Source organism: Euphorbia lathyris, chromosome 3 (assembly GCF_963576675.1).
Source record: "Euphorbia lathyris chromosome 3, ddEupLath1.1, whole genome shotgun sequence".
Lineage (NCBI taxonomy): Eukaryota > Viridiplantae > Streptophyta > Magnoliopsida > Malpighiales > Euphorbiaceae > Euphorbia > Euphorbia lathyris.
Genome location: NC_088912.1, coordinates 16,320,705 through 16,345,267, shown reverse-complemented (window position 1 = coordinate 16,345,267; position 24,563 = coordinate 16,320,705). Strand labels below are relative to the sequence as shown.

Genomic DNA, 24,563 nt, shown 5'->3' with positions numbered 1-24,563 from the left:
AAATCTACAGCCTTCCCCATCAAGTGTAGATGTGCTAGTTGCTTTTAGCCATAGAAGACCAATCAACCTAAGGTGTCTCTGATTCTCTTCAATCTCTGCGTTATGGATTCAGGTACGCTTCCGCTTTAGATCTTAATGGGTTAACATGAGTTTATGATCTTGTGGTTTGTGGATCTAATTCCAATAAGTATTTCCAACAAGTGGTATCAGAGCTACTCATGGTAGATTCATTGAGATTTTATTTTACTTCGATGAAAGGTTTTTCTTTTGGTTTTCGCCAATCTTATGCTAACGATTTAGGAATCAATATTAATTGATTCAGAGACATTCAATTGAATATCAATATTCTTTTAAATTTGGTTTTCTTATGTTTTAGTTTATCAATGTTTTCAGTACATCGTTTTTTTCCTTTGTTTCTAAACATGGAAAAAATCTTATGGTCTTGCTTTTGGATCAAGTTTTTTTTTACTTGTATGTTATGGATTGAGAATCGCTTATAATATCTATTTTTTATTTTATTTTTTAGGTTTTAAACATTGATTCAAAGATTTTAATTTGATGAACTCTTCAAACTTTTCAGTTGATTTGTTTTATTACAAATCAAAAATTTTAGATATTAATGTCTTTTATATTGTTTTTTAATTCATAAAAACTTCATAATTTTAGACTTTTGAAGTTTTTGTGTTTTAATATTTCGGTTACAAAAAATATTTGTACCAACTTTGGTATTTTGGTTAAATTAAAGTTTTGGTTACAATTGTTTTTGTAACAACTTTGGTATTTCGGTTACATTAATAGTTATAAATTTTTGTAACAATTTTGGTATTTATTTCCTCATATTCATGTGTTGGTTATAAGTTTTTTTAATAACTTCAGTATTTATTTATGCACATTAATGTGTTGGTTATAAATTTTAATAATAACTTCAGTATTTATTTCTTTATGGTTTGGTAATAAAGTTTTGTAACAATTTCAAAATTTATTCCTTACATTAGTGTTTCGGTTACAACATTTTTGTAATAACTTTTGTATTTATTAAGCATTATGTTTGGATTTTGAAAATGTTATGGTTCGGTCTTATGTTACAAAATTTCAAATCATGGTATAGATATTATGTATAAATTGATTGAAACAACATCCCGCCAAAGTGGGCTCTCTTGTGTAGCTTACTTTATTATATGATGTCTATTTAGTTTGTGTATATGCTAATTCATGCGGATATTATCCGGCCCAAAGGAAGGCTAATATCTGGCCGAATTACATATGCATCTGTGGCAATAAATATGTAACAATTATTTTGATTTACCATGTGAATAATAAACTTGTCCAAAGATAACTTTATTATTTGACAGGACTTATTGTTAATGTTTGATTGCTACAACAAGATGACCACTTACAAGTCAATATTTCTGTCCAAAGACTAAATATTGATGTTGTGCTAGGTGCCTTGTGATGGGATTAACCATGATTTGATTTTGTGTTTTGCCCATTTTCTGATAATAAACTTATGTGAGCTTGTTAACTTCTTTGTTATTGAATTTGCTGTCATTATATTTGCTCATAATTCATTCAATTTGCATATTGAACGATGTTATTTAAGGTTTGAAAGAGAACATTATGTTAGTTCTCAATATTGTTGATCTGGGCATTATATTAGGAATTGATTAACTCACTGTCGTAATGACATCCGGTACTGATAATGATAAAATTCATCATTGGAAGTGAGAAGATCAAATTGCATGAGTCTAATGATCATGAAATGTTTCATTCTATAAGTTTTAAGGGTATTATATTGACTTATGAGGTATCTACAGATAAGGTTTCTTTGCTGAAATTGAGAAAAGATTTGCAAAGAATGAACATGATGATACCATTAAGGATAAGGAAAATGAAACATTATGGAGCACATTATGGAGATGTCTCATCTTGCTTTTAAGTTAAATACACTTTAAGTTGCAGTTGTCTAATGACATGCTCGTGTATAAGGTTGTAATTTATCTTATTGCACAATTTGATAAATTTAAGATGAGCTATAATTGTCATAAGGTCAAAAGGATATAAGATGGGCTCATTTTTTGAAGTTAATTTATCTCCAGTACCTGGACATACTTTGTGGGTAGATTCTGGTGCTACTACTCACATTAGCGTGTCCATGCAGGGTTGCCTAAGCTGCCGAAAGCCAAATGATGGTGAAAGACACATCTATGTGGGAGATGGCAAGGCAGTAGAAGTAGAGGCAATAGGCATATTTAGATTACTTTTGAAAACTAGTGCTTATTTAGATTTGAATGAGACTTTTATTGTGTCGTCTTTTAGACGGAATTTGGTTTCTATTTCTACTTTGGACAAGTTTGGTTATTGTTCATTTGGAAATAGGAAATTGAGTCTTTTTCAAAATTCAATTACCATTGACACTGGTTCTTTATCTATTTATGATTATCTTTATATGCTTGGTGCTGTTTCTTCTTATAATGAAACCTTGCAAACTAGTACACGTGGTGTGGTATGAAGAGAAAATTAAATTATGAGAATTCTGCTATTGTGGTACAAAAGATTAGGACACATTTCTCAAGAGAGAATTGAAAGGCTTGTGTCTTATGGAATTCTCAATTCCCTTGATTTCTCAAAATTTTAATATATGTGTCAGTTGCAAGAAGAGGATATACTTCAGCAAGAGAGATATGAATGTGTTTATAAGGCATCCACTTCAAATGATAAAGTTAAGAAAAGTATTAAAGATGCATGTATTGTGTCATTAAAGTGCAAAAGAGACAAAATTCAGAAACTACTTGTTTCTTATGCAATAAAGTTGGACATAATAAAAGGATCATGTCAAAAACTGTGCTTGGCGTATAAAGAAAGGTACACTTTTTTTGTTTGTTCTAAGGTTAATTTTTGTGATTGAACACACTTGATGAATTATATTTTTGATATTATTATTCACATTGAAGTGTTTATGCGAGGTTGTTTAACCTAACACTCATTTGATGGTGAAAGATACATCTATATGGGAATGATAAGATACACTTCTTTTGTTTGTTCTAAGGTTATTTTTTTATGCTTGAACACACTTGATGAATTATATTTTTGGTATTATTATTCATATTGATGTGTTTGTGCGAGGTTGTCTAACCTAACATTCATTTGATGATGAAAGATACATCTATATGGGAATGCTAAGGTAGAAAGTATTGACAATATACATATTAAGATTACATTTGAGGACTAGTGTATATTCATATTTGAAGAAGACTTATTGCACCCACCCTGTTAGGTGGATTTTGGTTTCTATTTTACACAAATTCAAAAATATTTGTTTAAGTATAGGAAGTTGTCTTTATCAACATTTAGCTACGATGAACACTATACATTTATTTATATTTGGTAATCTTTATATGTTTGATATTATTTTCTAAAATAATGAAACCTTGTAAACTAGTGCACATTTTGAGAATATTAATGAAAAAGAATTTTCAATATAAGTTCCATTTCTCCAAAGAGAATTGAAAATCTTATATCAGATGAAGTTCTCAAGTTCCATATAAGTTCCATTGCTAACTGGTTATGGTCACGAATTTCACTAAGTTATTGTCTCATTGTTTTTGAGATGAATTTGTTTGATAATTATGTATATTTTGGATTCAGTGGGAGCAAATTTATTTTTTCTGTTTGAGAACTCCAAATCAGGTGATACCCTTATAATTAAAGGAGACGATTTTAGTCTCAAATAGTGCCCAAATAGTTATACATTATTTTTGTGTGCTCAAATACGTATGCATTCTGATATGTATTCATATTTGAGGTAATGAGCAGATATGCAAATATTTTAGTTTTGAAGTTTTAGAAAAGCAGCTTTTACAACCTTTTATAAAGCCCGCATATAATATGTCAGAGTCAAATCAAGTAGAGATCATTATGTATACTGATTCTGATTATATCGGATGCTCATTTTGTTTAAAGTTCATTTCAGTTTATTAGATGGGTGAATCATTTCTTCCATCATGGCAGCTATATCTTTAGCGCATTATGAGGCATCTAGTTTTTTGGTTGACTGTGAAATTGTCATTAGGCTGCAATTCAGATATAGAAAGATAATATATTATGACAATAAGTCAACACTTTTGTTCTACTAGTAATTAAATATCTAGTAGAGATTTCAGAATGGACCGGTGTCTAATGAGCATATTAGGACAAACTCTATGGATCCGCTCAGTTAATGATTATTGCCCATTATCTTTCATGAGCATATTGCTCATTTGGGTCTTGAATTGCTTAAGAAAATTTGAGTTTAGTGGGAGTTTGTATTTTGGATGCTCTTTAGTTTTAGACATGTTTGTTTATTCGGTACCGATTCCAGTTAATAAAGTTTTAAGTTTATTCCATTCTGGAAGTGTTATAGTCTTGATCTCACTAATGAGGACCAGTTGGAAATAGGCATGTTAAGGTCACATTACATGTAATTTCCATGCTACACATCCATACTTAATTCATGTCATTTGATTATGCTAACATATGTGATCATTGTTGGTAAGGTTACACTAAAGGTGATTGATTCTGCTTTGGTTCTATGTTAGTATGATTAATGGACGGAATTGTTGGTATATGCCTATAGTAAATATGATAGCATATTTTGACGTCATAAAGGATTCATAATTTACAGGAATATACATGTTTCGCCCAGTGGGAGATTGTTGGATTAAAATCCAACGTTATGGGCTTTACATGTATAATTGTAATTATGGGCTATCATATGTATGAGCCCGATTAAGTGATCTAAATTAGTTTATGGGCCTGTGGCATATATAATGGGTATGGGCTTAAATATGTGTAGATACCCAGTTGTAATTTACTAATACTATGATGGGCAGATTAGTAATTGCGACAATTAGGTTTTCAGTATAAATATAGGGTTATGGTCCCTAGGGCATTAGCATTCTGAAATCTACAGCCTTCCCCATCAAGTGTAGATGTGCTAGTTGCTTTTAGCCCTAGAAGACCAATCAACCTAAGGTGTCTCTGATTCTCTTCAATCTCTGCGCTATGGATTCAGGTACGCTTCCGCTTTAGATCTTAATGGGTTAACATGAGTTTATGATCTTGTGGTTTGTGGATCTAATTCCAATAAGTATTTCCAACAGTACCCGGTCAGGAAGATAAGATATGCAAACTGAGGAAGTCATTGTACGGACTGAAACAGGCACCCAAACAATGATATGAAAAGCTTAACTCCACTTTACTTTCTGATGGGTACGTAGTTAATGGATCAGATACATGCGTTTATTCTAAATCATTTGGATCAAATTATGTGATTGTATGTCTTTATGTGGATGATATGCTTATCTTAGGCACTAATTTAGAAGCAGTGAATAACACCAAAGCCTTCTTATCATCACAATTTGACATGAAAGACATGGGAAAAGCTGATGTAATTCTTGGTGTCAAAATTACAAAAACTGAAAATGGTTTTTCTTTAGGACAATCACATTATGTTGAGAAGTTATTGAAAAAGTTTGATAGCTTTGATGTAGTGTCAGCTAGAACACCCTATGATCCTAGCGTATGTCTTACTAAAAATAAAGGACATAGTGTTTCACAAGAAGAATATGCTAAGATTATTGGGAGTGTTATGTTCTTAATGACTCATACTAGACCTGACATTGCATATGCTATAAATAGATTGAGTAGATATACTCACAATCCAAATGATGAACATTGGAATGCACTTCATCGTTTACTTAAATACTTGAGAGGTACCATGAACTTTAATTTGCATTTTAATAAATTTCCTGCTGTTTTAGAAGGATATAGTGATGCAAACTGGTCATCCAAAAATGATTTGGTGTGTTCCACTAATGGTTATGTTTTCGTTTTGGGTGGTGGTGCCGTCTCTTGGAGATCATGTAAACAAACCTGTATTGCACGCTCAACCATGGAATCAGAATTTATAGCACTAGAACTAGCTAGTCAAGAAGCAGATTGGTTGAGAAGTTTATTGGCAGATGTGCCATTGTGGGGGAGATCTAATGCACCTATCTCACTTCATTGTGATTCACATGCAGCCATGGGTACTACAAAAAACAGTGTCTACAATGGAAAGAAAAGACACATTCACATTAGACATAGTGCATTAAGACAACTCTTGAAACATGGGGTAATTGCCTTAGACTTTGTGAGATCAGAGAAGAATCTAGCTGATCCGTTCACCAAAGGGTTACCTAGAAGAATGGTTCTAGAAACGTCGAGGGGAATGGGCCTAAAGCCCGCTGATTAAACAAAATATGGTGGATACCATACGCGGTCAAACGAAACCATACTATCTTTTTATACACTATATTTTACCCATTCCTATGACTTGTGATAGTGTGTGTATAATCCACAGCCCGTGGTATGGTGGTTCATTTATATAAACTTGATGGACGCTCCTTTTGAGATTGAGTTAAGAGAAACTCTTAATGGTCTCTGATAGAGATCACCTACATGTGTGTGAAGGTGGGCCGCCTTCTATGAAAGACATTGGGCTGTCTTTCTAGAGCACTCATGAGATCCAAGGTGTGCGCATGGCCATTAAAAGCGATATTGTTTTTATCGCGGAACAGCAAAATTTCGTTTAAAGGTTTTCTTTACGTGTTGTGAGGGTCTCAGTTAGAGTTGTAGAAGTCCAAGAGCAATTCACTTCTAAAACTATAACATGTTGCCTCACATCACTATGTATCAATTCAGTCGAAAGATATTGATGCTTAAGTTTTTAAAATCTATAACTTATTGCCCAGAAAAGATTTATTATTGTTTTTAAACTGTTTTGCTATAAAGCCATTTGTGGAGGATTGTTGTAGATTTTGGTAAAATGGCTCTTTAGCCTTTGCTTGTCTTTTGTGACTTTAAGTATCCCACATGGGAAACTTTTGAGATAGTTGAAGAGTTTATATTGGGTTGGGCCTAAGGAGTTATTAAATTGTGTTTAGTAGGTCTTACAAAATAAACCACCCGCGCGCGCTCGCTCGTTCATTCGCGCGACGCCCGCCCGTCCCGACTGGACTGGGCCCGATTTTTATTTGGCCATTAAATATTTTAAACCTTTTTTACTATTTCTTAACAAGTTAAAATCCTATCTCCATTATCCCTGATTTTACTCAACCATTACGTTTTTCTCTCCTAAAACGTTGTCCACTACAACGTTCGTTTTACACAAATAAAATACGAACTCTACAGAGTTCAGTGACACATAAAACTTTCAGATTACAATTTTCATCTCAATTACACTTTCTTCTCTGGGCAATTAATTATTTTGCTGTTCCAAAGCTTCGCCCTAGAGTGCACTAGTGCGTCGCTCGCTGTGTAAACCTTGGTTGACGACCGGACTTCCAGATTGCACCAGAGTCTGCCGTAATCGTTTTCAACCCAGTGGTTCTGTCCATGACACAGCTTTTTCATTCCGATAAGTTATTTCGATTCCCTCTTTTGTACTTACATCATTAGCTTCCTGAATTTGCTTATTTCGTATCACTAGCTCCCTAAACTTGTCCATAAAAGTAGATTAGCTCCTTGAACTTTGCAAGTGTCTCACCAACTCCCTAAACTTGATTATTCTATAACAACTAAATACAAAAACTTATTAGACCTAAATTCTAAAAATACGTCTTCATCTATTTGAGAGGTAATTTTTTCGCTTCTTCTACCTTTCAACCTATTATTAGAGTTAGCGTTGCACGATTGAGAGATTGAATGGATGAGGACTAGAGTTAGCGTTGCACGTTTGAGAGATTGAATGGATGAGGGTCGAGAGTTAGTATTATGGTTTTTGTATTTAGTTGTTACAGAATAAGCAAGTTTGAGGAGTTGGTGAGACAAAGTTCATGGAGCTAATCTACTTTTATGGACAAGTTTAGAGAGCTGGTGATACGAAATAAGCAAGTTCAGGAAGCTGTTGAGACACTTGCAAAATTTAGGGAGCCAATCTACTATTTTGGACAAGTTCAAAGAGCTTATTAAGGCTTAATTAATTAACATGATTTGATATTAAGTATTAATAACTACATCCACTAACAACATGTTTAACAAACCATAATAGTTCCTCGAACTATATCAGCTTTCTCTTCACAAACACTTTGACTGGCAAAACATGTCTCATCCATGCAGAGTTCTGTGCCTTGCGAATTGCACTTTTTCTTGAGGCTGTTGTACAGCATTTGCGTTTCACCAGAGGTAAGAAATTACATTATTTTATTAATAGATAAACATCTTAAGCTAATAGAAAAAACACGTTCCGTTATCCATATCTAAATTTGTACATTTTTTAAAGGTTTAATAGGCATCCAACCCAGTGGCAAAACCAGGACCCCGGATGATCCGGGGCTCAAACATATCAGTAAAAAAATCGAAATCAACTGTGCGGTTGACGGTAAATTTTCAAAGTTCAGCCCGTTAGGGTTGGGCAAAAATTTTTTAGCCTCCAACGCATTAAAACTGTAAAAATGTTATCATTTTTTTAGAAACTATCATTGAACTAATAGAAAATTAAACATGTTTATTTTTTTTAATAGTAAAAACATAATAAAAGTGAATATTAAATATGTCTACTTTTTTTTAACGATGAAGACATATTAAAAATGAATTCAAAAGTGTTATCTTTTTTTTATCAATTCAAAAGTGTTATCAAAATGAAAATAAAGAGTCCATTTTAAATTAATTAATAATGATAAGATGTTTTTATAATTATTGAAAAATAAAATAAAAATAAATAAAAATATTTTTAAAAAAAAAATAAGGTTGAAGGGAGTCAAATATAGGACCTCTCAAATAGAAATAAGCATCTTTAACCATCTCATCTACCTTTACAGATTAAAATAATACTACATAGAATCAATATAATTCTTTCCAAAATATTACTAGACACCATTACTAAATAAAAAAAAAATTCAATTTTCCGACCGCCTGCCGGGGCTCGAACCCCCCTAACCCCCTTAGTGCCGCCCCTTCCCAACCCCCTAAACTTGTAACTTTTTTCCATTTGGCCCCCTCAACTTAGGAAACAACCTCTCAACCCCCTCAACTCTCCAAAAACATCACATACAGCCCCTTACACCCCTATGTTCGGTCAAAATATTGCCGTGTAGAAAACGCGCTTAACTGTTAACCACACCAATGCCACGTGTCATTTTTTTTATTAAATTTTTCCATTGAGATCTATTCTCGGCGAGCAAGCCCAATTGCGCTCGGCGAGCAACTACCAGAGATGGATTTCGATCAGAATTCTTATGCGAGAATGGAAAATTTTAATAAAAAAATGACACGTGACATTGGTGTGGTCAACAGTCAAACGCGTTTTTTACATGGGTTAATATTTTGACCGAACATAGGGGTGTAAGGGGTTGTATGTGATGTTTTTGAAGAGTTGAGGGGGTTGAGAGGTTGTCCCCTAAGTTGAGGGGGCTAGGTGAAAAAAAGTTACAAGTTTAGAGGGATGGATGTCTATTAAGTCTTTTTTAAACGTTAAGCCTATATTAGTGTTATTTTGTACTCAGAGCCTAACTTAATACTTTGCCAAAAACCATAAATCTATTTTGGTACCTTATCCCTGTAAAAATTGATAAGAAATGACTTTATCGGTGAGATTCAATTATTTTATTCAAAGAAAGTGAAATTTGATAATTTTTATAATACAACCCCCAAATTTATTATTATTATTATTTTGAGAAAATACTGTAAAATTAAGATATAGATTAATTTGAGTGAAAAGATAACTTCCTTGATTAGGAATTATAATCAATGTGTAGTATAAATACGTACAGAAGCGATAATTACAAATAATAATTAAAGTAATCCAAAGGAATAATAACATATTATATATATATTTCAAAGATATTTAAGAGATATTATCAGATATTACTAAGATTATCTTTTTTTTTTTTGGTAAGAACTAAGATTATCTTTAATATCTCTAACAAATACAAACCCCAATTTGAATTTGAATAAATATTAATACGATTTACTCATTTTCATTTTATTCTACAGATTTTCTGTAATTTCTTATTATCAGAGAAATTCAATACCATTTTAGCACCTGATGTAATTAGGTAAGATTTTATTATTATCTCAGTACCTGGACTTGAAATGTGTATAAATTCATTTTACCATCCTCTTGCTAAATTCAATTGACAAACAGATTTGTCATTGTTTGAATCTTAATTTTAAGTTAAATAATTTATCAGTCACCACATTTTTACAGTCTCTATCTTTTATCAATATTAACATTTTGGTCATTTATCTATTTTTTAGATTTTTCTTAACTTTCAAAATAGTCATAGTATAATACAAAATCAAGATATTACTCCGTTATTTTCTATCTTTTTGTTTATGCAAAATATAGCGGCTAAAAATCTAAAAAAAAAAAAATACACAAAAGGAACAAAAAGTTAATATTGACAAAAGATATTTACCTTATAATATGTTTTTCAAAATAGGAAGACTAATAAATTATTAACTCTAATTTTGTTTAATCTAAAAGACTTTTATATCATACGAACAACTATTTCACCTAAAAACTTAAATTTAATGATAACGTTCAAAAATAGTTTTGATTATTATCCCCAACATTGAGTTCGAAACCTGTACACACAAACTCATTTTACTATATTTTGAAATATTACTGATAAGTAGAGTTTTCATAATTTAAACACATAGTCACTTGATAAGTGAAGATTATATTAATATAATTGCTCTATAATTTTCTCCCCGACCCATTTGATTCTCACGCAATTTAGAAAAAAAGGACAAAGAAAAAAAAAGTGTTCATTCTCAATCCTCTTTCACCTTGTAATTACTAATCTTTTGTTCCTTCAACTTTACTTTCACATCTAATACTTATTTATGTGTTCAAAATTCTAAAATGTATATATAAAAATCCAACTTTATCATCACACCCGAGCCTGTAAAAGATCAGAACCAAGCTTAAACTTAATTACAGATAAATTCAGTATCATCAGCCCACTTTATCAACAATCTCCATTCTTCAATCAAATGATAATCATTACCATGCCTGAGAGGCAACTAGGGACGGATTCAGGAGGCTTGAACATCCATTAATCGTCGGAAAACATTAAAAATTTCATGTAAATTGTGTACTAGATTTTAATTTTTATATAAAAAAATGCAAAAGAATATCAATTTAAGATCCATAAATCACGAGAAACTGCTGCAAATTTCGGTGAATCACGGATCTGTCACGGGACACAAGCACACACTGCACTTGAGTAATTGCAAGAAACACTGATTTAGTTATTAAAAAAATGGAATTGTACATAAAAAGTTAGAGGTTAACTAAAAATTACAGCAATGTGTATAAACTAGAAATTCCCTAACTGATAGGTGCACCTTGAGGGTCAGTTCCAGTTCCTTTTCCTTTAGGTACACCTTGAGGCTCAATTCCAGTCCCTTTTTCTTTGGGTACACCTTGAGGCTCAGTTCCAGTCCATTTTTCTTTTGGTGCAGTTTTCTTCTTCTTATTATTAGGATTCGGGACTTTTCTTGGTGTTTTTTCCATCTTGCTAGGCGAACAATGGAATCTTGGTGCAAGAGGTTTCGGTCCACGTGTTTTCCGGTCAAATCCTCTCAGACAAATGAAACCTGCAGCGAGCAAATATGTCAAAATCGGATATAAAAATCAGTCAACTTCAAGACCCGCAATAAAAAACACACTCAACTTTGCGTTAACCTTTGACCATTTCAATAACAGTTTTCATTATATAGCTGATAGAAATCATATTAACAATTTTTAACTTGAAAGTTTTAGTTTTAAAATTGTTCAAGTGTTGTTTAGTTAAAGAAGGCGAAAGTGATTTGGAAAATTAAAAACGTAGTTACATGTGAAATATACTTTAATTGTTAGACTTCTCTATTTTGAGGTTATTTACTTTCATAAGTGAGTTTTATATTAATAAAAAACAAAGTTAGTGAATTTTTGTCTCAGGTTTTGAAGTTTATTTGTCTCATGTTTTGAAGTTTAGGGGTCATAAGGAAAAATAAGCCAAAATTAAGGGACCATGAGTGTTACTTATCCAGGACCATAAAAACATGTGTAAGTTACCCGATTTCCATTATCTTATGCAAAAAAAAAAAAAAAAAGCTTTGGACGGTAAAATACATTGATGACCCCTCAACTAGACATTATTAATATTATGGACCCTAAATTTCATTTTGTGATATAAAAATCTTTGAACTTTAAGTTATACTAGCATTAAAGTCAAAATCAAAGAAAACAAAAATTAACTAAATAATGAACTAAAGATAGATATTTGACCAAAATTTAAGGTGATATGAATTAAAAAGAAAATGATGTACTCAAATCTATCCATATTATAATTCAAGAGTCATAGATATATTTTACTCTAACTTTGGACTTAGTATATATATCGTACCTTTCCAGAAATTTCTTTGAATGTCTAGCAACGAACAATCCTCTGCCAAAAGAAAAGAGTCTTCTTTGTCACTTAAATGATTTTTCAAATGTTCTTTGTCAATTTTAAGGAATAAGATTAGAGATTTACTTGTAAATATTGCTGATGGAGATGTCCCGAAAAATACAGTACGTCTCCTCAGGTTCCATATTGAACTTCTGGGAATAATTAATGGTATACAGCTAGTTTCATGATCTGCAAACACCTGCAACAGAGATAATACATGGAAATGAGGTGTTTATTTTCTTGGAAAAATAAACATTTAAGCCCCTGATCAATTCAACTTTTAGTGATTAAGTCTCTAATCTTTTAAATAGATAAATTAAGCCGTGGATAAATTACACCCGTACATAGGGCTAAAAATGTGCAAACCCTTTTTTCTAACAACATTGTCATATCAACCCCTAAAATAAACTTACCACATCAACTCCCAAACTAACTCAAGTAAAACAATCAAACTCATTCAGTTTAATTGTTATACTTTCGGAGAACAAAAAAGTGACATGCTAGAGTTTTATCCGCGCTAAACGAAGATTGAATCACATGCATAAATATAAGTTTCTATGTGGATTTGTACACTAGTTTGAGTATTCTTACCTCATTAACCTGAAAATAGGTGCCATTCAATGGAAATCTTGCTCGCATGGCTGTTCTACAAGGTATCTGTTCAAGCAGTAGTTAATGATTAATTAATTAACATGATTTGATGTTAAGTATTAGTAATTACATCTACCAAGAACATGTTTAACAAACCAGAATAGTTCCTCGAACTATATCAGCTCTCTCCTCGTAAACACTTTGACATGCAAAACATGTCTCATCCATGCAGAGTTCAGTGCCTTCAGAATTGCACTTTTTCTGAGGCTGTTGTACAGAATTTGGAGTTTCACCTGAGGTAAGAAAGTACTTTGTTTTATTAGTAGACAAACATCTTAAACCAATAGAAAAAACAAAATGGTCTGCGTCCTTTTTTTGGTACCATTTTTCTGAAGGATGTTTTATGCATGGGATAAAATTCAAATATGCTCCTATCATTTTCTAACAGAAAATTTAAACAGGTTGATCTGCCATTATTTGACCCGTCATTCAATTATCACATCGGATCTTTCATACATCAATTATGTTTAGAATGTTTAATGTGTTACTGATACATGTACAAATATCTGCCAAAATGTATATTCAGTTGAACTAAAAATTAGAGGTGGCAAAATGACACACGACCCGATTACACGACACGAACACGACACGGATTTTTAGTGTTAGTGTTGAGCTAAATAGGTAATAGGTCATTTTTGGGTTGACACGAAACTGACACGCTAATTTTTGGGTTGGGTTAGTGTTGATAAGTGAACCCGAAAACGACACGAAATGACACGGATATTGAAAATTATTGTTATATTCTCTAGTGTTTTTTTATGTCACTTTATTAATAAAGATAATAAAATTATAATTATTAATTGCAAATATTGATTTGAATTTCCTAAATTGTTATAAACACATTACATGACCCTCTAACATGGTATTATCGAACTTTTCGATAATTATTGTTAACATACTAATCTAAAAATGATATAAAATGTTTAAAAACAGTACCATATCTTCTTATATTTTTAAGAGTTATTATTAATATATATGCATAACAAAATTACATGTAACCCGAAAACACGACACGAAATCGACACTAACCCGAACAGGTTAACACGACTTTGACACGAAAGTTTTTGGGTTGGGTTTGGGTTTACTCTTTTTGACACGAACCCGAAATGACACGACACGAACACGACTCGAACACGATAATTGCCAGGTCTACTAAAAATTTAAGCCCAGTAATAGTTTTTATATTAATATCTGACACTGGGTCATCTTACCATGTGTTAAAATTTAATCAGTCAAGATTCGAACCTCGACCACTTGATCTAAGAGGCTCTCATATCATGCCAAGGAACTAGTTGAACTAGCTTAAGCAGATAGTTAATGCCCAAAAATAGTTTTTATATTAATGAACTAGTTGAACTAAAAGTTTAAGCCGATATTAATCTCTGATATTTGAAAATTCCGACATAACAACCAAATAAGGGTCAAAATTAATCTATTCAAGTTTTTTGTTAATTATACGCAAAATCGGTATTGCTTGGAACTATTAGGGTCAAATTTTACTATTTCGTAGGGCAAATCTACATTTCCTCAAAAACAATAGTGGCATATTTGAACTTTATACCTTTAAACAATCTGAATAGATGTGTATTGGATTATTACGATGAATTAATTAAAGGATAAGGTACAAAATAGTCCTATAATTAATTGGAGAAGAACATATTTAAACTCCACTTATAAAACCACTCAATGTTAGCACTAAAAGCAATTTCCGACTCCATGAAAACGGCAACAGCCCGTTAATTTGGTTCCACGTCTAGACCATCTAAAGTACAAATTTAGGCCTATGGTTGTCGGGAGAGAACAAATTTAGCCGTGCAATATTTGGTTACCCATGGAGTTTAGGTGGCACAAATACGGAACCGAATTAACAGCAAATGAACGTTAGTGCCAACAGTGCACAGTTTTATAGTGGAGTCTAAATAATCTATTTGATTCTCAGTATTTTGTAGTCTGTGCTATACCTGCAGTCCATATAGCAAGAAGATAAGGAACTGAATCTTCAGGGTCTCGTCTCTCTAGCTGTAAAATTACAGAATGCAATCAGATATTTAATTCAAAGACAAATGCTGATGAATTAGTTGCATATAGTTTAAAATGGACCAACTTACCCCTATCAGAATTTCATGATCATCTGGAACTTCATAGCTGCGTAAGAACAAACCCGGTCAACATGTACACTTAGTTTTATCTTTTATATATGCAAAAAGAAAAAGTTTTCTTACACTTCATGTTCGGTCCGCAAGTGTTTGGCACGCTTTAGTTTATGCACAGAAGTAGAATTAACGTCCAGTGACAAAGGAACCAAAGCTCTTGATGCATTACCACCATGTTCCTGAATATTCCATTTCTTTTCCAGATAGTATTGTACATTTTTTCTGAACTCTTCATTGCTAAGTACGATGGTAGGAATTTCTTCATCATCATCGTCAATCAATATCTTGTCATCAACATCATTCTCATAGCAATCAATCAATCTCTTGTCATCAACATCATTCTCATAGCAATCATCTTCGCTCCCTCCTCCAGAAACTTCCATGTTTTGTACAAACTCTGGTGATTTTGGTTCTTCAATGGTGGGAACACAATCAGAGGTTTTTTCCAATCTATGTTCTGATGTCACTCCAGAATCCAAAAGGGTCATTGACATTTTTGGAAGAGCAACCTCAATATCATCTGAAAGTGGATGAGAGTCTGTAAATTGTACGCTAGGAACCATTGATCTCTCCATATCTTCACTGGTTGGTGCTGTTGGTGCTGGTGCTGGTAGGTTAAGATTTGTACTGCATTGAAAATTTGTGCTTTATGTTAGTGTTACCCAAAATATGCACTGACAACAATTACAAGAAAAAATAACTTTATTTTGCTTTATTTTTCTTAAGTTGTCCTATTATAAACAAGGTATTTAACAATTAAGAAAGACAAACCAAGGAATTCATTAATTTTCTGCCGAGTCGAGCATAAGCAGACCGAAGCAAGGCTCAGCTCAATTCATTTACACCCCTACTAGAGATGCCAAAATGAGTGACATGTAACTAGAGATGTATTAGGCCAAAAAAAAAACCTTGCATCCCTAATCACCTGTCAAAAAAATAGCATCTCCTGCAAATGGGTTCGCTAAAGAATTGTGGCAATTACGTTCCATTTTTTCTATTTGGACCATGGATGTAATTAACCACAAGTTACATTAATAATAACATGCTGTGGATTAAAAAACTAGAACACTAGTATGGATTTAAATAGTTCACATGGAGCCAAATATATCAACGTTTTTCATTTTCAATGTCTTAGAATTGCAAACATGCTATCAAAATAAACTTTTAATTAACCTAGATTAAATTTGAGCCATTATAATCAAGGTTACAGTAGTAAATTAACAAGCTTTAGTTATGTGCCTATCTTATGAGACGCTAAAAATGCTTTTTTTCCCCTATGTTCCATATGGAACGGATGAGTAAAATTAAATCAAAAATCTACATTGGCATAAAAAGGTTTAGGATAGTGCTTCCATGAATCTCAAATGGATGTCAAAGTGTTATCTATCATGCCAACATATATTAATTATATGTTATTTAACATCTCCAAAATTAGATGAGAATTTTTTTATAATTAATATGCATTTTCAAAACTGGATGGCAAACCTCGCAGCAACTGCACTAGCAAAATGTTTGCAGTCAGGTCTCATTGGACAGGAACCGCAATTTGGATTTCTCTTTTTGCAAAAAATCTGCACAAATTAGAATCAATTTAGCATTTTAACCAGAACCAAAATTAGAATCAATGAAAAGCAATGACATACCTTTCCAAAAGTGATAAGATGATAGTGGAATTCATATCTGAACACAATTTTTAAAGCATAGATATTAGTAAAGCTGCATTCTTCTCAACAAATCTAACTCATGAATGTAATATAATTGAAGTAAAGAAGAAGCATTACAAAGTCAGACTATCAAATTCGCACAATCGCGGCCACAAATACTTCTGAACAGTATCCATGATTGGGTACCTAAGAGAAATAAATGATATCAGAGATTATCATAAACACTATAAGCATGAATGTTATTCTTTAAGTATGATACTTACTCCTCTAAGAGATGAAATTGAAGGTCTCCTGGAAGTGGTTTCAATGGTACCCATCCCAAACGCACTGCTATCCTTGCAACATTCACATCAACCTAGTTCATAGGGAAGCATAATTAGTTGACAGACAAGTGTAAAAAATTTGCTCCTAACGTTTTTGGGACGTGCATATACATACATGTAACAAGTGGTAAAATTATGTCATTATACATTTCCAACTCGGAGCAATTTAACGAGACATGTTCATGGCTCAACCCACATTATTTTGACATCGGGTTCGGACTCGAGCCGGGGCTGGGCTGTGCCAAGTTAAGGAAACTCATTCTCCAGCCCAGCCCGCCCATGGATAATTAAACATAGTAGTGATACTGAAGTTTTTTATATGAGCATAAAATTTGTTGTCCAATCGGATGCAACCCACCCAGACAAATGGTATGATACAAAAGTGGCACTTGGAAAGTCATTAAACTTACTAGCAAAATCAGAATCTTATATATTTATATTAAAAATTAATCTTACTTATGAACAAAACAGTTCTCGGTAGGGGGGAAAATATTTTAACTCTGTCTCTATAGGCTGGTCTATTTTTTAACTCAGAGGACAAAATTTCACCATTTCTTGCATTAGGAGTATATATGCACTTTCCGAAAAATGTTAGGGGTAAATTTGAATCTTTATCCGTTTTTATTATCTTTAACAACAAATAACAAGTTATAGGATACATACAGGGAAGGCAACATGTCCAAGTTCCAAAAGTCGTGTACATTCTACACTTTTCAAGCCAAGTCCCTCCACATCCAATAGATACTTCCTAGCAAATAGAAGAAAATTAAAACTTATTAGAAAATATATCATACTTAGATGATCTGATCTTGATCTTGTACATTTCAATCGGATAAAGTTAGTACTTACTTCACAAGCATAGGTGGTGCATATCTTAACCATTCAAGGTCAATGCTTCCATGTAATTCAACTAGACGATTAAGGAAAGCCTGTAAGAACATCAGGTTGTTATTCAGATTTAGAAAGATGAACCTGATGTAAAGATATAAGATAGAAAATTATAATTCGTACCTTGATTCGATCTGCAATAATATTATGCTGACCCCTTGCTTTAATTATTTCAGCAATGTCACTCGTATTAGCCTTCCTAACAGCCTCCCAGTCTAACGTATCTGTGTGATCACTAGATCTCGGTCTCGAATATTTTCTTCTTAATTTATCCCAATCTGGCTTCTCTACTTCTTTCTTGCTCTGTACTTTTTTCTTCCCTGCTGTTGTCGTTTTTGCTTCTTTTGAATCAGGGTTCGCGCTGCTGGCATTATCTGCTGGATTTGATGAAACATCAGGTACTACTTCATCGACTTTCAGTTTCTCGGCATGCTGCAGATCTGCGGAATCCAGATTCTTTTCTGATCCAACTTCAGCTTGTGAGTGGCAATCCTGAGGTAGAACAGACGCGTCTGATAGTGCGTTCACGCTGCTGGCATCATCTGCTGGATTTGATAAAACATTAGGTACCACTTCATCGACTTTTAGTTTCTCGGCATGCTGCAGATCTACTGAATCCAGATTCTTTTCTGCTCCAACTTCAGCTTGTGAGTGGCAATCCTGAGGCAGTAGTAGTGCCTTCTCCTCAACACCTGGAGATTCTTCTGTGATTTCAGAGTTACTGCTTCCATGAGATGCACCCGAAGAACCCAACAAGGTATGATAGAAATCATTGAAGTTGGGTAGATGCATCCTTGAGAAGGAGGTTTCAATGTCACTCAATGTCTCTGAGTTTACTACGTTTTCGTTTCTGCAAGACGTTTGAGGCAATATGGGTTTTCCAATGTCCTCAATATCCACCAAACTCTCTTCATCATATGTAGTGACAATATATTGGGGACCAAGTGAGTCTTTTAGTGTCCCGTTAGTACATCCATTCGACTCTTGGCTACAATTGAACTCTTCTTCATTAATTCTTTCATTAGGATACTTGGCGGCAAGTGCCATATAAGCATTACTGTCAACAAATAGCACATAATTAAAGATTGTGTTAGAACAAAAATTGATCTTGATGTGGTCTAATTATGTATTAGAACATAAAAGAAATGCTTAGGAACTTCGTTACCTTGAAAGAAAATCTGAAACATTCTGCGTTAGAAAAACTCCTACAACTGAATCTACCACTGAACCTTTCCACTGCTTGAACCTTCTATTACCTGTGACAATGTATTTTTAATTAAATGAAAAATGCATAATAATATTCCACTGTACGTTTTTTTAAAAATGGCTTTGATAGAGACTAATTTTTTTGCTAAGCTAAGTGTATCAAAAAATAAGAGCAGTATTTCATAAGAATTTACCTAGAGCCAAATGCATTTTTCTAGTGAACAGGTCTAAGCGTACTCTGAAAAGTTTTCTATCTTTTTCCCATTGCCTTTCTGTTTCTGCATCGACATCTTCCTCTTCTTCACCTAAGCCATCTTCTTTTCTCCTGATCTGAATCCACCGTCTCATTGTCACAGGGTCCATGTCAATCATTGGTTTAATTTTTTTGGCAGAAACAGGAGTGTGATGAATAACTATAGCACCCTTTTTCGGGGACAGAAAACTTTGATGGGGAACTAAAGCACCATTTTCAGAGCAAGGAGAACCCTCATGGGGCACAATAGCTCCCTCTGTAATGGAAAGAGAACCCAAATAGGGAACTATAGCACCTTTTTTTGGGGACAGAAAACCCGGATGGCTGACCCTAGCACCTGTTTTGTGGGACCGAGAACTGTGACTGGGAACTCTAGCTCCTGTCTTGGTGGAAAGAGAATTCTGATTGGGAACTACTGCACCAGTTTCTATGATTCTAGACAAAATAATTTCACCCGCAGTCGCATGATTCTGTGCCTTGAGAGGATTTAATAATTCCATCAGAGTGTTACTAAAAATAAATTGTGGTGCATATCTTTGATAATTAACTTCTGTTTGCTTGTCTCCAATAGGTAACTGCTTGGAAGGATTTGACACTGATTCCTGTTCCATTCCTTTTGTTTCCCCAATTAATGTTTTTTCCACAATACCAAACTGCACATACTCACCAAATTCAGGTCCATGGTAAGTAAAGTTGGGAAGAATAGTTGGTATATGATTCCATATTGCAAGACGAGCCACTTTTCCCCTTGGCCTAGACCTTTTTGATCTTTTCTTTTTCATGTGACCTTTTAACAAGAAAAAATTTAAAATAATGGACACTTTTGATCTCATCTTCCTCTTCATCCTTTTCCTCCTCTTGCACCATTTTGGGAAAATAAGGTCTTCTAGGTTCAATTTAGAAGGCTTCTTATGCCCACAGCACGCCATACATTGGCAATAAAGCTCCTTCTTTGGACCTCGGATCCTTAACGTGTATCGAGTCAATTGACTTCCCGGTTCTCCTCCTCTATCAACAGTTTCCGGTCCGGTTTCCACACTAGATTGCAAAACTGCCACTATTTTGTCATCAACTGCCTGCTGTAGTACATCTGTATCCTCACCCATATCAGATATTGTTCCCGACCTCATTTCAAGGTTCAAATCTGGTATTACTATTTTGTCATCAACTGCCTGTTGTAGTACACTTGTATCCTCGCCCATATCAGATATTGTTCCCGACCTCATTTCAAGATTCAAATCTGGTATTACTGTCAAGTTATCATGAGTAGAATGGATTGAAGGAAGTTCTTGAACAGGTGACGGCATCTTTTCATCTGTTTTCAAACTCTTCCCGATAGCGTTCCCCTTCTTCTTTCCCTTAGGCTGAGTTTTTTTAACACGCCTCACTTTCTCCTTTTTTGCAGGTAAAATTGGTCGTCTAGGTACACCATCAACTGCTACCTTCGGCCTATGTCTCTTCTTCTTGATCTTTGATTTCTTGGTTGCTGTCGGGTTTGCATCACTGCCACTCCTTGGTCTTTTGTTGTGCTTTATTAATGGAGTTGGTGGCACTAACTTATCAACAGGATGAAGCTTCTCATTTTCCACTTCCAAAGTACAATCTTTTTCCTGATCACCTGCTACCAAATTATTACAAAAATACGGCTTTAAATACTAAACTAAATGTTGATTTCATAGCAGTAGTGTTATCATATAAAATATCTAAAACACATATCACTTACAGTCAGTTGCACTAGATTCTGGGCCCTTTGATTCATTTGTCAGAGGTAAACTGTTTGATAATTTATGTATTTCAGGCAAGAAGTTGTCGGTGTGATGTAGAGAGCTAATGTCTGAACCCCGAAAGGAAACATCAGAGCTCCCGTCAATAGCACATTCACCTTGAGGAGGAGCGGAAGGATAACTCGAGAGCTCCGAAGAATTATCCAATGTCACGTCACTGTCAACGAGACCTTCATTTGAATCTTTAATGAAAGAGTCACTTCCTCCATGATTGAACTTTTCCGATTCAAGAAGAGAATTTCCTGAACATCCATCAATACCTAGTAAAACTTCTAACCTCAAACAAGAAAATTTTGAATTATGAGATTTCTCATCCTTTTTCTCCTTTTTGCTGGGAGAAGTCACAACAGTTATATCGTGATCAGCTTCAGATTCAGCTTCTAGTTTACAAATTCTCCTTTTAGGATACGCAGGCTTAACCGGTGTCTCTGGAACCCAACTATTTTCATTCTTCATCTGCTTACTTCTCCTCTGATAAACCTTAATACTTGCCTCGGCTACTACTTCCCTGAAAACCAAGAAAGCAAACAAATATCACTATATCAGAAATGAGCTACTACTATCAGTATAATTTCTTTAAGAATAGTAAAAATAATAATAATATGTAGGGACTAAAAGCCTAATTTGGCTTCCTAACATCCCGAGGGACCGGATGGTTCACGTTTGGTCATGTTAAGCCCGGCTTTCAACATAAAACTCGGCTAATAAAATGTTGTTCGTTTGTAATTAGTACCATGGCTATAGGAAACTATAAAAATCTTCTTTCAAACGTTAAAAAGAAATATAATTTCAATTTCAAACACAGATGAAATTCACAAGAAACTAATTGACCAGCAATAGGTTAATGCGACAAAAAAAAAATAAATCCGAGGCTTAATGTATAAAAATAAGATCAAGCAAGTACTTAATGGGAAAAAAGGTGCACAATCAAAGGCTCAAATAGTATTTATAAATTTGTCCATGATTAATACAGTTCGATTTATCAATTTGAGACTATCGAATAGTTTTTGTACAGTAACGAAATGCTTATACTATTTTAATAGGTAAATAATTCATTAGTCTCTATATTTTTAACTAATATATTGACTAGTCTCTATATTGTAAAAAACAAATTATAATTACTAAAAAAAAAAAAAACAAATTATAAAATCCTTATGTCTCATATGTTCGGTCAAAGATCTTTAAAAAAAATAGATAAAATAACCATTAATATTGACAATATATATATTTTTCAAATAAATAAAGGGTATATTATGTAAAAAAATGGGGACTAATGAATTATTTAACCTATTTTAATTGATATATAAAAGCAAAAATTATCTTTTTTTACAGTAGATAAACATAATCTAGAAAATACATATATCTCAAATATGATCATTTAACATAAAAATCGGGAAAAAAAAAAATATTTAAACTTTTTTTTTTTTGAAACTGAAAAAAAAAATATTAAACTTAATCACATCAATATGAGGCTTTTAAATATTTATTTTCGTGAATAAATACATAAAAAAGTGTATTAAGTCATATTAAAAATAAAATGAGTATTTTCTTTTTCTAGTAAAAAGAACTCCACCAAAATCGGCCCTACAGCTTGCTATTTAAAATTTTAAAAAAACGGCGTCGTTATCAAATGCTATCTTATCGATGTGTTGAATTTCAGAAAACAAAAATGAAACAGAATCCCAACTAAATCTATGGGAAAGAAGAAAAAAAAAATCCCACAGTTGCAGAGCAGAGACAGAGTTTCTCTTTCAATAAACCAGAAAAAAAAAAAAAAACTAGAAAAAATTCCCACAGCTGCAGAGACAGTTTTTCTTTCAATAAACAACAAAAAGCTAAATAAAATCAATGCATGAAATTCTAAACATGCCGGAAAACTCTGCTCGATTTCGAAGATTTAGGTGTTTGGGATAAACAAAAAAAAAATAGAAATGCGAAAGAGGAGGAAAACAAACAAGCAATTGAGAAAACATGCCGGAAAACTCTGCTCGATTTCGAAGATTTAGGTGTTTGGGATAAACAAAAAAAATTAGAAATGCGAAAGAGGAGGAAAACAAACAAGCAATTGAGAAAACATGCCGGAAAACTCTGCTTGATTTCGAAGATTTAGGTGTTTGGGATAAACAAAAACAAAAATTAGAAATGCGAAAGAGGAGGAAAACAAACAAGCAATTGAGAAAACATACCGGACTTCCGGTGTATTTGCGGCGGCGATTGACGGCAATGGGGGCGGTGAAGTTGTTGCAGGAGCTAGTAACTGAGAGCCTGAGTTGAAAGAGAACGCCATTGCTATTCTCTCTCTTAAAATGAGTAGAGAGAGAGAGGGGGGAGAGGGGGAGCGGAGGTACTTAGCACTTGGACGTATCTATACAAGGAAATGAAAGTTGTAAATGTTCAGAACTTTACCTTAATTTTTTATTACTTAATTAAACTAATTAAACCGTTGAAACCTTTAATACAGCAAGTAGTCAACTTAGAGTATGGAGTGTTTGGATAAAATTCAAAAACTCGGTTGTTGATAGTTTTTTTGAAAACATAGTTATCGGTTAAACAAAAGTTAAATCAGTCTGTGTCTGTATATTGTCAGTATTTTCTTTCGAAAGATACTAATAATGTTTGTCAAATAACTGTTAGCTGTTAGCTTATTACATTAACTGTTAACTGATTATTTTTTTGTCAGCGGATTCGATAAGTGATTTGTGTAAATTTATTTACGTAAAATGATAAATAAGGATATTGATATTTTATGAGTATTATTTTTTTTAACAACTCATATTCTTATTTAAAAAAAATATATTCTTAATTACATTCTAAAAATTGGTGTATATACATGCTATAATTTATAGGTGTCTTTGGTTCGCGGAATGTAATATAATTTACTATTTTTATGTTTGATTGGTGGAATAAGATACAATGAAATAGATAATTTTTTGGGTAAATTCCAAAAACAACCCCTGTGGTTTCATGTTGTTCAAAAAAACCCTGTGGTTTGGTTTTACCAGAAAAAAGGACTGTGAATTACGCCGTTACAAGAATTACGGAAATGCTGGAAACGCCGTTTAACTTGGTGACGTGGCAAATGGTAGATTCGTCCGAATTTATTAGGAGACCTATATAAGCTCCAGAAGTTTCTATACCAGCGTCTTTACGTCTTTAGTGACTTTCCATATTTCAGTTGCATTG

The 24,563-nt window shown here is 33.2% G+C and overlaps 1 protein-coding gene across 2 annotated transcripts; it reads right to left on the bottom strand.

Annotated features, from left to right (window-relative positions):
• Positions 1-11,250: 11,250 nt before the first annotated feature.
• On the bottom strand, positions 11,251-23,753 carry LOC136223002 (protein ROS1C-like). 2 transcript variants are annotated; one of them, XM_066010753.1, is made up of 19 exons: positions 23,567-23,753; positions 21,320-21,888; positions 19,538-21,217; positions 19,303-19,393; positions 18,261-19,194; positions 18,099-18,178; positions 17,913-17,997; positions 17,190-17,281; positions 17,044-17,112; positions 16,906-16,942; positions 16,748-16,833; positions 15,332-15,889; positions 15,218-15,254; positions 15,071-15,128; positions 13,206-13,342; positions 13,050-13,115; positions 12,543-12,657; positions 12,414-12,455; positions 11,251-11,622 (listed from the first exon to the last, which is right to left on the bottom strand). In XM_066010753.1, exons 1-19 carry the CDS (start codon positions 23,665-23,667, stop codon positions 11,354-11,356), a joined length of 5,106 nt encoding a protein of 1,701 aa, XP_065866825.1. In that variant the 5' UTR covers positions 23,668-23,753; the 3' UTR covers positions 11,251-11,353. The 2 variants fall into 2 exon arrangements, with proteins under 2 accessions (XP_065866825.1, XP_065866826.1); XM_066010754.1 differs by having other exon boundaries at positions 19,538-21,214.
• Between the last annotated feature and the right edge of the window lie 810 nt (positions 23,754-24,563).

Coding starts and splice junctions, on each gene's coding strand:
- LOC136223002 (XM_066010753.1), bottom strand. CDS start 23,667: ATGGCGTTCTCTTTCAACTCAGGCTCTCAGTTACTAGCTCCTGCAACA. Junction 17,998..18,098: donor GCACCACCTATGCTTGTGAA/GTAAGTACTAAC, acceptor TCTATTTGCTAG/GAAGTATCTATTGGATGTGG. Junction 13,116..13,205: donor TAGTTCGAGGAACTATTCTG/GTTTGTTAAACA, acceptor CTGCTTGAACAG/ATACCTTGTAGAACAGCCAT.